This window comes from Oncorhynchus tshawytscha, linkage group LG30, assembly GCF_018296145.1.
Source record: "Oncorhynchus tshawytscha isolate Ot180627B linkage group LG30, Otsh_v2.0, whole genome shotgun sequence".
Classification (NCBI taxonomy): domain Eukaryota; kingdom Metazoa; phylum Chordata; class Actinopteri; order Salmoniformes; family Salmonidae; genus Oncorhynchus; species Oncorhynchus tshawytscha.
In genome coordinates this window covers 37,016,991-37,032,037 of record NC_056458.1, presented here as the reverse complement: position 1 = coordinate 37,032,037, position 15,047 = coordinate 37,016,991, and the positions used below count along the sequence as shown (strand labels likewise).

The following is a 15,047-nucleotide window of genomic DNA, read 5'->3' as shown; positions in this document are numbered from 1 at the left end:
CTCCATCATTCTTAAATGGAATAAGTTTGGAACTACCAAGACTCTTCCTAGAGCTGGCCGGCCGGCCAAACTGAGCAATCGGGGGAGAAGGGCCTTGGTCAGGGAGGTGACCAAGAACCTAATGGTCACTCTGACAAAGCACCCAAATTCCTTTGTGGAGATGGGAGGAGCTTCCAGAAAGACAGCCATCTCTGCAGCACTCCACCAATCAGGCCTTTATGGTCAGACGGATCCACTCCTCAGTAAATGGCACATGACAGCCCGCTTGGAGTTTACCAAAAGGCAGCTGAAAACTCAGGACTGGGACGAAGGTTAACCTTCCAACAGGACAACGACCCTAAGCACACTGCCAAGACAACGCAGGAGTCTCTGAATGTCCTTGAGTGGCCCAGCCAGAGCCCGGACTTGAAATCAACCGAACATTTCTAGAGAGACATGAAAATAGCTGTGTAGCAATGCTCCCCATCCAACCTGACAGCTTGGGAGGATCTGCAGAGAAGAATGGGAGAAACTCCCCAAATACAGGTGTGCCAAGCTTGTAGCGTCATACCCAAGAAGACTCGAGGCTGTAATTGCTGCCAAATGTGCTTCAACAAAGTACTGAGTAAAGGGTCTGAATACTTATGTAAATGTGATATTTCAGTTATTTATTTTTAATAAATTAGCTAAAATTTTGTTTGATGAGGGGAAAAAATGATTTAATACATTTTAGAATAAGGCTGTAACCTAATAAAATGTGGGGAAAGTAAATGGTCACTGTATGTCTTGCCTTCACCATCAAAGAAGTAAGCTAACTTGAATCTCAGCCCCTGTTTAGTAAGGCTGCCACATACATTAAATGGGATCAAGCATTAGCCCAGATCATATGGGCATGATTGCTAAAGAAGGAGTCATTCAGGCATTACAGTAAGTCGACATTTAGTCATCTGCTTCTAAGGTTAGAACTCACATGCTCTTGTTTTCCTTGGTTTCCACAGTCATGGTACGTCTCATTCATACATTGTTGAGGAATGTATGTTGTGTGAATGAGTGGTACCATTACACTCTAAAAACCAAGGAAAACAACTGGACTGCAGTCAGCCAACTACAGTGAAAATATCTGAGATGTGAAAATTTGAGTTTTTTGTCAATGTTGATACATGCAATACTTGGGGCTTTCATGAATGATTTGGGGCTTTCAGCAAATGAAAATGCACCTGCACTTAACTGATGTGGTGGCAGTTATGTGGTCGACTGTAGGCATAATCGACCAATTGTCCACATAATTGCTAGAGTGATAACTTAAAAACATTAAACATTATTCCCATTATCCCATGCCTTAATCAAGTGTATGTTATTCTTTAAAAGATTAAGATAATAATGATGTCTACATTTTAAATTGTATTCACCATAGGGACGACAGCTACAATCTGCCAGAAGTTTTGCAGTCCCCCACAAAGGTTGGTTGAAGTAACTGTAACACTTCATTTCAAGTCCATGTTCATTTCTATTGATTTACTATTTAGTAACAAAGTATATGGTAACGCACACACATAGGCGCATACACACACACGTGCACACACACAGGCGCACACACACACACGTGCACACACAAACACACACACAGGCTCACACACACACGCACGCACACACGCGCGCGCACACACACACACACAAAAGTGGACAACATGGGTGTTTCATTGCTGATGCAAACCTGTGTTTTTCTCTTACTGTACTGAAGCAAAGACAGAACCCATTCAACAGCACACCACTTACACCTGAAACTTTGGAGGAAACAGACAGCCAGTTACCCAATGAAGCAATGGAGCAAACCAAGACACCTGAAGGGGGTGAGCTCCTTACCTGTACAATATCTGTGGGTGTCATTTTAGTATCCAAGAATAAACTGAACAAGGACATCAAGTGAATATATGGATTTGGTAATAACACTTCATTTGAATGGTCTTTCATAATGTCTATGTCAGGTGGTCATAAACATTACTTAATGCTACACCGCATGTTGCACAAAAAATGTTCTGAAACCTTACAGCTGAGAAGTTAGTTACTTTAATGAATCTTACTGTAAGTTGTGTTTTTAGCAGTCTTATGTTAGTGATATAACGGAACATTCAAAAATGTTCAAATACATACCAAACACTGACATATTATTTTATGGTTCCTATGCCAAGTCACCACCATTTTAGTGAAACATTTTGAGGTTGTGGTTTCGATTTGGCGTCATGTAATTTGCACGTTTACTACAGTAATTCAGGATTCATGATTCAACTGTAACACACCATGTGTTGTGTTTTTAATGGAGTGGACGGCTAGATGGACAAACAGTCAAAGCATTTTCCTTGCAAACAACCGTAAGTCTGGTGAACTGATCCCATTGAAAGCCATGCGTGTAAAACCTCTCCCGGGCTTTCGGTATTTCCCGGTTGTTTTTTAAACAGATTGCTAGCATGTTCTCGTTGCATGATTGTTGTAGGCATGTAGTTTTGTCATGAACATAATATGTATGTTGTATTTCTTCCACCTTTCTTTCATAACATTCTCATAAGAAGGGAAGAGGAAAACACAGTTCCCATTAGCCATTTTGTAGATTCCAATTACCAAAACAGAATGCAAGAATGATTACCAGTGTTCATTCTCAACTAGTCAGGTTTTTCCCAGAAGGAAGGCGAGCCAAAGGGGGAGGTATGCAAATACAGACTAGCAGAGGGATTACGCATAAAGGCATGTACCCTGACTCCAAAGCCATAAGCTGCAATGCATGACTTGTCTGTGCTGGAGATCCTTAATATTTCCCCCATGTTTTTCAAGGAATCTAGGCACTAACTACCCACTGGGCAAAAACTGGTTGAATCAACGTTGTTTCCACATCATTCCAAACAAAAAAATGTAATGTGTTGACGTTGAATCAACATGGAAAACTGATTGGATTTGAAAGAAGTCATCAATTTAAGGGAATTTCATATTTTTTTCACCCAACTTTTATCCTAAATTCAATGACATGGTGACATGTTTGATTGAATTCACATTAGTTGACAACTTAACCAAATGTAAATCAAAACTAGACATTGAACTGACGACTGTGCCCAGTGGGTATTTTTTAACATTCTCTCATGTAGAATAATCTCCCAAGCTATTATGAAAATCATGATAATAACAATAACCATGAAGGAATTAAACCAAGGAAGTAAACCAAGAAAGTAATCCGATGCAAATGTACTAAAAGTCCCTAGCCCCACCACCCAATGAATGTATTTGCATTTACATTGGGATCCACTGTATGTTTGTGGTGTTAACCATAAGACGTCATTGTCATCGCTTCTTGAAACATGCTTGCTTTATCCACCTGTTTTGTGCCCTAATTTTCTATCCACCACCCCCCATTGTCTTTCCCCCAGAGTTTCTACCACCATCTGAGTTCTGCCTTGCTCATCTAACTAACTTAAAATCGTTTTTTTCCGAAAACATCCAAAGTGCACCTCTGCGCATGCCTGTCCCCAAAACAAGAACAATCATTAACAGATCCCAGGACTCTCTCTTGGAGAGCCCAGCAGCCAGACAGGCCAGCAGCCAGACAGGCCAGCAGCCAGACAGGCCAGCAGCCAGACAGGCCAGCAGCCAGACAGGCCAGCAGCCAGACAGGCCAGCAGCCAGACAGGCCAGCAGCCAGACAGCCCAGCAGCCAGACAGCCCAGCAGCCCAGCAGCCAGACAGCCCAGCAGCCAGACAGCCCAGCAGCCAGACAGGCCAGCTTTCCCTAGGAGCATCCTCAAACAAAGTAGCTCCACTGACTTTCTTCAGTTCCGAAACGTCTGCAGCTGCCAGCCAGAACCACAATGTCCACAAACGCTGCACTCCAGTAACGGGGTCTTAGAGCCATCTTTAGACACCTGGCCTGCTAAAGAGAGAGAGACCCTGGTCAGGATAGACAGGAAACAGGTGAGATTTGGCCTAGCAGTGAGCAGGAGCAGCGTGGAGTGGCCCACTGAGATGCAGGATGGAAAGGAGCTGGGCGAACACAGTCTCCTGGATTTGGACTGTACAAGCCCCCCAGAGGGAGAGGAGGAGACGGGGCAGTCAGACCAAAGTGGCATCAACAGTGGTACTGACCAGGGTGATCACAGACCACTAAAGGAAGACATTGAGGTCAACAGTGGTATTGACCAGGGTGATCACAGACCACTAAAGGAAGACATTGAGGTCAACAGTGGTATTGACCAGGGTGATCACAGACCACTAAAGGAAGACATTGAGGTCAACAGTGGTATTGACCAGGGTGATCACAGACCACTAAAGGAAGACATTGAGGTCAACAGTGGTATTGACCAGGGTGATCACAGACCACTAAAGGAAGACATTGAGGTTTTGACAGCTGTAGGTTCACCTTGCTGGCTCCAACAGCCCATTCATGATATGCAGAGACAGGTGGACATAGGTGAGGGTCTGAGTTGCAGAGAGAAGCCAGATATAAGATGCCTAGACACAGGCCCAGCCCAGGTCCCTGCTGGTAAGGCTAGTGCATCTCCATTTAATACATTTGATGATTTTATTAATTAATTCAATCTATCAGTCAACAATCAGCCCATTAATCTATTCAAATATTTGTAGTGAGGAGTGCAGAGAATGATTTTAGGTTTGTATTCAATTAATTTAGGAAATAAAACTTTATAAACTACTCACCATGTTTGTGTTGTAAGATCTGTTTTTTAATCACTAACCTGCTTGCTTTCATACATGAATGTACACATTCATTTATTGTATGATGATAATATTTGCTGATGGTGATTGGTGAATTTGGACTGCAAGGAATGTACTCTTTTTTTCATTGGTGGGGGCATTCAGGCTTTGAAATGATATGGTTATCTAATGTTTTATAAATCATTTTCTTCTATTACATCATTATACTGACTTGTAGATGACATAGTTCAATTTAATAATTTGCTTGATTATTTATTGCTCTGTTCAAAATGTAGGATCTGAATTTGATTATTCTTTTGTTGCTGAGAATTTTCCTGGTTGTAGTATATTTGAGTTTTAAAAAAGGCTTCCAAAATGTGTCATTTCCACTTTAAACTTCTGACTTAATTTGCCCTAATGAAAAATATATCAACCCCTGCAAAAATGTCCATTCATTATAATCCACATAGTAATTCACATTTCCTTTTGCTGCAGGATTATTTTCCTGCTGTAGCAAACTGGCTCAAATAAAGATCCTACATTTGTATGTCAGCAAATACAAGTGATGAGAAATCCAAGTTGTTTTGATTTCCTTTACAGATCAACTTGACCATCGTCATGCTGAGTCCCTTACCCTTCAGGTGTCCGACCTCCATTGTGCTGAGCAAGAGACAGGTAAGCCCATTCTCTTGGGGGCCGCGGCCCAGGGGATCTCCCCCACCAAGATAACAGAGGAGGACGGTCAATCCATGGCTAAGGTTCGCGACTGGGTCAGCTGGAACCTGGGAAGCTGTGACAAGCCACAGGTTCAGCTCCCCCAACAACCCAGTGATGAACCAGTGACTCCTGTCGACATCATCACAGATGAGATGCCAAGTGATGCTGCCTCTAAGAAGCCATCTAGTCGTGTGTCTCCAAAGCCTCGGAGAGGGCTCCTAGGGATATTTAGTAGATGGGAAGCAAGAGAAGAGAAAATCCCTGAGCCGCAAAGCCCAGTTAAAGAGGAGGTGGTTCTCTGTGAACAGAAAGAGCTTGACGACACCACCCTGAACTTCGTCGTCTGCCAGTCCACTGTGAATACTTATTCTGACCAGCAGCAAGATCTGCATAAATGTGCTACTGACAAACAGTCAGCTAAAAATGAGAAGACACCGGAGGTTAGAGAACTACTGCTTAAAAAAGAAATAGACCAAACTCAACAGGGGCCACAGGGGAGTGCATGTGGAGTAGATGCGTTACCAGATAAACTCTCCAACTTGAAATCATTTTGGGAAAGAGAAATTGGCCCTAAAATACTGCTCAGTAAACTAAGCATTGATACAATGAGGTGTGAAGTACTTGTCAGTGCTGGGGATACTTGTGACCAAAAAATGCATGATTTTGGTAAAGATTTTGCCAAGGCTGAGACTGTTGAAGCATCATCATCTTTTCAAAATATTCAGCTTCACCTCGACACTAGTGGCATGAGAAAGTCCAATATCTTTGGAGCAAAAAGCAATGATAGTAATGACTCACATATGCTGATTAACCATCCTTTCTCCCAAAAGGTGGAAACCTCAGAGCAGTGTAACATAGACCTCAGTGCTGCTCTGTCATATGACGAAAAGTCCTCATCTTCCGTTGAAAGTAACTACATGTTAAAAACATCAGGTGACAATGGTACATTCAGGGATAAATCCATCCTTATCTCTGAAGATAATTCCAGTTCATCTGTGGGCTTGACAGTGCCTTCTCAGACAGTCCAGCCAGATGAGAAGGTGGACATTCCTTTACATGTCTCTCCATCCAGTCCCCGCACAAGCCGGCAAGGGCGTGTCCCAGTGCCCCTTGTTAGACGTTCCCTCAGTCAACAGGAAAGCAGGAAGGCCAAGATCAATAACCTCAAGTCCTTCTGGGAGAAGGAGAATAGTGGACCAAGGGTCATTGTTGGCAAACCAAAGGAGGCTTTAGATAGTCAAACCCATCCGTTTTCAGAAACACCTCCAGTCCACCACTCAATTGCCACTTCTCAGTCTAGTCTAAGAACAATTGAAACTGACCTAGGGAAGGGTGACTGTGACAAGCAAAGCTCTTCCTTATACGGGGTTAAGGCCAGCGCCTCCGACTTGTCCATGGCTGAAAGAATAGAAAAGGGTTTCATCAAGTGGAGTTCAAACTCATCACTACTGAGTAGTCACTGTAGTGTTGGCGATGTTGATTCTATAAATCAGCAAGATTCATGTAAGATGGAAACAGGGCCAACCCTGAATCAAGAAAGACCCTTAAGTCCTAAAACACCTCTGCCTAGATCTGAAATTCCAAAGTGGAAAGACAAAACTGACGATGAACTTAAGAGAAGTCCTTCAAAGACCTGTCATCCAAAAGCCCTGCCCAGAGGTTCATCCAGTTTCCAAGGAGCCAGGCGTGATAGTTCTCCATTTAAATCCTTCTCCATAGACATTGCCTCACCCACAAGGGAGCATCAGGATGATCCAGAGAGAGCAACACCAGTGGTTAAACCGAGAAAAGGACTCTCACATGAAGCAATGCAGTCAGGATCAGAGTACACCAAACATACCCTAGGAATCACGTCTACCTCTCCACAGTTTAGATCTGAAGAGAAGGGGCAGGATCGCCTGACCTTTCCACGTAGAGGCTCGGCACAGAGCTCACTAACTTCTATGATGTCCCCGCTATCACCTACTAGGTCGCTCCCTTGCCCCTTCAGAAGGACCAGTTTAGGGAACCTAAGTGTACAGGAGGGCAGTCCTCACTGGTCCTCTAGGCCAAATCATGGGGACCCGCATATAAGAAGAGCCTTTGAAGCTGGCAAGATTGGTCAACAGACCATCAATAGGGATCCTGGTGAAAGAAAGCTTTCGGGAGCATCTGAAGTCTCTGAAACATATCTCCTCCTTGCAAGATCTTTCATTCCCCAGAGCAACCAACATTATTTGGGGCTCCCTGAGCAGACACACATCCCTCAGTTTATCTCAGATAAAGTGGGGAATGACCATTTGAGTCCCACTGTCCCCACTCCATTGCTCCTGAGCATGAGAAGCAGTGAGGGGAGTCCATCTTGGATCAGTCCTAGGTCCATGGAGAATGTCGACAGTCGCTTATCCAGAGGAAGCATGCCTGAGATCTGGTCTCAATCTCGGGCAAGTTCAAGCTGTGAGCTTTGCATTTTCTCATCAAACATAGATTTAGTGATTTAGAAGTGAAATGGCTAATGATTTAAATGTGGGGGCAAATCATGTTGGCCACATCATTCTGAACTTTGATGGAGGCAGCAGGGTTAGACGCACAGGACAATGTCTTCCACATGGCAGAATTTGCCTCTTTTGGGTAGATATACAGTGGTTCTTCCTTTAAAAGTTACAAGCTTATGCCGCGACCCGTTTGTGGTAGATGGTGGCATTCTGTCATTTCACCACACTATCACAAGGGGGAGTTAGAACGCTGATCTATCAGTAGTCAGGAACTGTGGCAATTAATGGAGGCGTTTTCAAAAACAGTCATGTGGACTGACGATTTTCAAAAAATAGGTACAGTGGGCTTTTGGTTTCCTGTCCTCTAAAAACAGGAATAAAAAATTCTAAATAACAAACTGGCTTCATTTATAAATTAGTAAGAATGTCTCACCCCATGTTCAAGAATGGCCTTTTTCCCTTTATTCAGATTACAATCGCTCACCTTCGGTTATTTTAAATGAAATCATCTCCAAAATATAATAATTTTTTAAACAAGCCATAGAAAGTTGGTTGCAATTTCAGTAAAAAAAAAAAAAAAAAGTAAGGAACTTGTCTGTCGGCCCAGCATTAAAGACCGAAATTGGTTAAAGAAAATTGTGATAAATAAAAATATATACCACTGTCTCTTGTGCATGTCGTTTTCCTTTCACAATACATTATAATTATATAAAAGCCCCTTAGATATTCTCACAGATCAGATTTGCCCTAATGAAAAACCCTTAGATATTCATTTAGAATCCTCTAATCCACTAAATGGAATTATTCACGGAGAGTCTCGTCATTGGTGGAGAGTCAGGTGGCATTGGCAGGGTTGAATAGGGCGAGGAACGAGATGGATTCACAATCCATGCCAGGCAAACATGCAAATGTTTATTTCAACTACATTTTAGTTGCAACAAGTTCGATCGGGTTAACATCAGGAGACCTACATGTAGAGATTTAAAAAAAAAATTAGGCCTACCGTAGGCGACATGAGTCTCACTAGTGTTGAGTAATGTGCTGTTAAAAGTATTTTATGTATTTTTATTTAACCTTTATTTTACTACATAAAGGATAACTTACTCTGACGTCTTGACCCAGTTTATGCCCTCATTTGCAATGCAAACCATAACGAATTACTATGGGAATAAATGGAAGAGGCAAGTGGAAGGGGGAGAAAGTAAGGAACCTGTCGGCCCTGGAGGCCTTTTGAAAACATGTTTTCAAACACTTGTTTTTCACAAGGGCTAATAACAGGACTATACACATGACGTGGTCCCAAAAACACCTCTCTGACATAGGGTCCAGCATATGTCTTGTCTCGCCAGCTTTGATCCATGCCTGGGCTTACAGTACGCAAAGTTCTTTGTTTGTCAGACGAATCATTGGGTCGAAACTACAGAATAGTACAAAACGAGAACACACATGGTAAGTGTTCTGGGTAAAAAATATATATACATATACACTACCGTTCAAAAGTTTGGGGTCACTTAGAATGTCCTTGTTTTTGAAAGAAAAGCAAAAAAATTGGTCCATTAAAATAACATCAAATTGATCAGAAATACAGTGTAGACATTGTTAATGTTGTAAATTACTATTTTTGCTGGAAACGGCTATTTTTTTATGGAATATCTACATAGGCGTACAGAGACCCATTATTCGCAACCATCACTCCTGTGTTCCAATGGCACATTGTGTTAGCTAATCCAAGTTTATAATTTTAAAAGGCTAATTGATCATTAGAAACCCTTTTGCAATTATGTTAGCACAGCTGACAACTGTTGTTCTGACTGAAGAAGCAATAAAACTGGTCTTCTTTAGACTAGTTAAGTATCTGGAGCATCAGCATTTGTGGATTCGATTACAGGCTCAAAATGGCCAGAAACAAAGAACTTTCTTCTGAAACTCGTCAGTCTATTCTGGTTCTGAGAAATGAAGGCTATTCCATGTGAGAAATTGCCAAGAAACTGAAGCTCTCGTACAACGCTGTGTACTTCTCCCTTCACAGAACAGCACAAACTGGCCCTAACCAGAACAGAAAGAGGAGTGAGAGGCCCCGGTGCACAACTGAGCAAGAGGACAAGTACATTAGAGTGTCTAGTTTGAGAAACAGACGCCTCGCAAGTCCTCAACTGGCAGCTTTGTTAAATAGTACCCGCAAAACACCAGTCAACAGTGGCGACTCCAGCATGCTGGCCTTCTAGACAGAGTTCCTCTGTCCAGTGTCTGTGTTCCTTTGCCCATCTTAATCTTTTTTTTTTTATTGGCCAGTCTGGGATATTACTTTTTCTTTGGAGCTCTGCCTAGAAGGCTGCTTGTGGTCAACTATTTCAGCACCGTTTCGAGCTGCGCTGAGACAAGCAAGACTACTTAATATACATTTTAAAACAGTTTTTTTTATCGATTTCAATAACATATTTTTCCAATAGTAAAGTGTAGTCTAAAGGCCAATATGGGCAAACTTGCAATCTTTTTGATGCTTAAGTACTATAAAACCACACTTGGGAAAAACAAAATCCCTCCAGCTGTCCATCACTACTGTAAATAAAAACACAGAATATCTAAGGGGCTTTTATATGATTATAATGCAGGGTTAGTAATAATAATAATTGTTGGATAACAGATCACTATCACAATATTAAAAACGTTCAAATGCATTTATGAATTATATTGCTTTAGTCGACATGTTGCGGTTCATCTGATGAAGGTGCGCATGGGCCTATTTATAAAATGAATATGAAATCGGTGGGCAGAAATGATTCAATATTTAAGCATTAGACCTCTCACTAAAGGCGTCAGTCATACAAAAGTTATACTTAAATCCGAACTGGTTGGAGATTATAAAAGTACATGGCCATAAAGGCTAGATCATTTTTCAAGCTGCTCATACATTCATAAATGATCAGCAGGGTAAAATAATATAAGCAGTGGTTATGAAGGGTGCAACCGGTCAGCACCTTAAGAGTAAATGTCAGTTGGCTTTTCATAGCCGAGCATTCAGAGGTCAAGACAGTAAGTGTGTGTGCGTGTGAGAGAGAGCGAGAGAGAGGATCTAAACACGCACACACAAAGTGAAAGCTAGCTTGCCAGACCTTCTGTGTCCCAATTGGATATCACGCTATTGTGTCGTTGAACTTTACTCAACTTTATCTCGTCGCTCCTTCAGCCAGGTGTGCATAGCCAACGGTTGCATCACTCAAAGTCTCTTCATGACATTAATGGTTCGAAATAGATGAGCAAACCGACAACTTTTGCGGTTAAAGGAAGTAACAATATTGAATATACTGTGCTGTACCAAACTACTAATGCCATTAAAACTGTCACTTTGCATGAGCCAATAAGATCTCAATTAGATTTTTAATTTATATACAAATTCCTACATTTCATGGGACTAACCTGCATTCATATTTGTATTTGTCATTTTATTGCATCTGCATTCTGATATAGGCACAAGATGATTGTCTCTAACATTATCATGATAACCATTCTGTAGAGTAGATTAACTCTGATTCAAATAAGTACATGAAGTGCAAAGATAACCTTTTTGATTTCTAGATGCGTCCAATGTAAAATGTTTAGTAGATCACCTTTTCAAATCACTCTGTATGCCACAGACTTGGATCATTAAGAAACTGAAGTAAGCTAATATATATTTGTATTATCTGTCAGGGTGTTTTAAATAATCAGTTGATGGAATTGAAAACAAACTAATTCAAATATTCCCTAATCTTCATAATGAACAATCAATAGATTTTTGGAATGCTGTGCAACTGTTTGTTCAGAACAAGTATCTGGAAATATGAGATGGGGACATTTTTCTTAATGTCATGCAATCTATGAAGACCGGTCTGTTTGTTCCTCTGTTTTTTGCAATATTTTCCAGAGCTGATTTTATTTTATCTGTGGCAGGTCATGGTGAGAACTCAAGCCCTATCAGGTTAGAGTTTAAACAAATGTCTTCAAGACCCTTATCCAGAAGTCTGGAGGACGTTTTATCACCACCAAAACGTAAATAGACCGTTCTTGGTTTTCCTGAGCTCAATAGGCTTGTTTCTTGAATTCCTTAACTTAGTGTTATTCTCAATCCTAGACTGTGGTTAGCCGTGGCCAATTGTCGCTGTAACCATTCAAATAAATTGTTTAAGAAAGAGTTTTCAATGAGCATTATGATGTTGTTTTCATGATATCTGAATTTAACTGTTTAATCCTCTAACCCTTTATTTTCTTCCAAAGGAGAAGAGAGAAGTAAAATTGACCAAAGAAGTGAAATGAATCTAAATGTGGATGATGGTAAATATTTCTGCTCAATTTCATTTGATAAAACAGTGTACATTTGCTTTTTGTTTGAAGGCAGACACAGAGTATTGTGCAAACAAATACAATTTTGTTATACTTGGCTTCTACTAAGTTGTATTATTAGATTTTGACTGTATTTATTGGTGAGAGTTGAAACCGTGAACTATCAGTAATGAGAATCGATTAGAATTGTAACTCATTGTTGAAATATCACTATTCATATTTTATTTCAATTTGAGGAAACTAGAATTTTTCAAATAACATTGTTCTGTTGGTTGTTGTGGTTTCAGGCACAGTGATGCCATGGTTATAACAACATCTTGTGTTGATCTTGTGATTGATTTAAACAATCTTCCTTGACTCTGCCCAATATGGCAACAATTCATGCACCTGTACTATCATAGGGCAAGGTGAAAGTTCCGCAAATCGCTTACATCTTCCCAATCCTCTCCGATCTACTCAATTGTCTAAGGGGAAGATGATTGATTTAGGAATTATTCAGGAAGTGGATTATTGAGAGCAAAAAAGTGTTGAGGGAAGCATGTCGTTTGGCCAATATGATTACATCAGCTGTCATTACATTGTCTTGCAATTTCACTATTTCAGTGAAGATCCTGCTGATGGATTATTGAGAGCTGGTGGATTATTGAGAGCAGAAAAGTGTTGAGGGAAGCATGTCGTTTGGCCAATATGATTACATCAGCTGTCATTACATTGTCTTGCAATTTCACTATTTCAGTGAAGATCCTGCTGATTTGAGCCATTAGGTGAGATTAGTTAGAGTTGTAAAAGTCCTTATCCACCTATCTGCTTTGCATCTTCCAGTCTCTGCAGTGCCTCCCTCCTCCCTCCTTCCTCTCCATCTCCCTCCTCCCTCCTCCCTTTCAGTCCCGGAGCAGATGAAGAATATGAGCAAGTCGGTGTCTGTTATGCAGGATGAGGTAAAACAAATACAAATAAAAATACTGTGCCCTTTGTTCATGGTTAAAAAAATACTGAACCATTTTTAGAGTGATATACCCCATCTGAATTAGGGGGAAGTGAATTGCCTTGTTAGCTTTAAGATGACAACAATACAAAATACCTGATTTTATAGAATTCTTTCCTCTTGAATTCATTTGAATGGCTTTCAAAATCCACCATTTATGACCAAATGCATAACATATTCAGGGATAATGCGGTCACCTTTCCTTTTTTGAGGTCATATAATGAATGTATTTTTCATGCTTGGATAAGACGCATAAGCTATTGATAACCAAACTGTCCCACATTTGAGTACATTTTTAACATGGCTTGTACAGTACCTTCGGAAAGTATTCAGACCCTTTCACTTTTTCCACATTTTGTCAGGTTATAGCCTATTCTAAAATTGATTAAATAGTTGTTTTTGCTCATCAATCTACACACAATACATCGTAATGACAAAGAAAAAAAAACAGTATTCAGACCCTTTACCACTTTGTTGAAGCACCTTTGGCATCAATTACAGCCTTGAGTCTTTTTGGGTATGAAGCTTGGCACACCTGTATTTGGGGAATTTCTCAGATTCTTCTCTGCAGATCCTCTCAAGCTCTGTCAGGTTGGATGAGGAGCGTTGCTGCACAGCTATTTTCAGGTCTCTCTAGAGATTTCCGATTGTGTTCAAGTCCGGGCTCAAGGATATTCAGAGACTTGTCCCGAAGCCACTCCTGCGTTGTCTGGGCTGTGTGCTTAGGATCGTTGTCCAGTTGGAAAGAGTACCTTCACCCCAGTCTGAGGTCCTGAGCTCTCTGGAGCAGGATTTCATCAAGGATCTCTCTGTACTTTGCTCCATTCATCTTTGCCTAGATATTGGTCTCCCAATCCCTGCCGCTAAAAAGCATCCCCACAGCATGATACTGCCACCACAATGCTTCACCGATGGGATGGTGCCAGGTTTCTTCCAGACATGATGCTTGGCATTCAGGCCAAAGTGTTGAATCTTGGTTTCATCAGACCAGAGAATCTTGTTTCTCGTGGTCTGAGAGTCTTTAGGTGTCTTTTGACAAACTCCAAGCAGGCTGTCATGTGCCTTTTACTGAGGAGTGGCTTCTGTCTGGCCACTCTACCATAAAGGCCTGATTGGTGGAGTGCTGCAGAGATGGTTGTCTTTCTGGAAGCTCCTCCCATCTCCACAGAGGAACTCTGGAGCTCTGTCAGAGTGACTATCGGGTTCTTGGTCACCTCCCTGACCAAGGCCCCCGATTGCTCAGTTTGGCCGGACGGCCAGCTCTGGGAAGAGTCTTGGTGGTTCCAAACTTCTTCCATTTAAGAAGGATGGAGTCCACTGTGTTCTTGGGGACCTTCAATGCTGCAGACATTTTTTGGTACCCTTCCCTGGATCTGTGCCTCTACACAATTCTGTCTCGGAGCTCCACGGACAATTCCTTTGACATCATGGCTTGGTTTTTGCTCTGACTTGCACTGTCAACTGTGGGACCTTACATAGACAGGTGTGTGCCTTTCCAAATCAAGTCCAATCAATTGAATTTACCACAGGTGGACTCCAATCACGTTGTAGAAACATCTCAAGCATGATAAATGGAAACAGGATGCACCTGAGCTCCATTTCAAGTCTCATAGCAAAGGGTCTGAATACATGTAAATAAGGTATTTCTGTTTTAAAATTGTAATACATTTGCAAAAAAATCTGAAAAGCTGTTTCCGCTTTGTCATTATTGCGGTGTTGTGTGTAGATTGCTGAGTTTTTAACATATATTTTAGAATAAGGATGTAACAGAACAAAATGTGTAATACTACCCGAAGGCACTGTATGTGCATGTAGCAGACCCTGGCTCCAACCACCATGTAGGCCCACAATGTGTTTTAACCTCTGTGTGTGTGTGTGTG

General features: G+C 41.3%; 1 protein-coding gene across 8 annotated transcripts in view; it reads left to right on the top strand.

Annotated features, from left to right (window-relative positions):
* The window catches only part of sytl2a (synaptotagmin-like 2a), a 47,631-nt gene that overhangs the window by 22,570 nt on the left and 10,014 nt on the right, over window positions 1-15,047 (top strand). For 3 of the 8 annotated variants that reach the window (XM_024414966.2, XM_024414963.2, XM_024414968.2), the window contains exons 5-10: window positions 1,394-1,439; window positions 1,721-1,829; window positions 5,272-7,824; window positions 11,793-11,891; window positions 12,117-12,173; window positions 13,005-13,120. In XM_024414966.2, the coding sequence (XP_024270734.1) occupies window positions 1,394-1,439; window positions 1,721-1,829; window positions 5,272-7,824; window positions 11,793-11,891; window positions 12,117-12,173; window positions 13,005-13,120 (2,980 nt within the window). Of the gene's footprint in view, window positions 1-1,393; window positions 1,440-1,720; window positions 1,830-3,780; window positions 4,502-5,271; window positions 7,825-11,792; window positions 11,892-12,116; window positions 12,174-13,004; window positions 13,121-15,047 lie in introns of those variants that run through there. The other 5 variants (XM_024414970.2, XM_024414965.2, XM_024414971.2 and 2 more) reach the window with 5 other exon arrangements.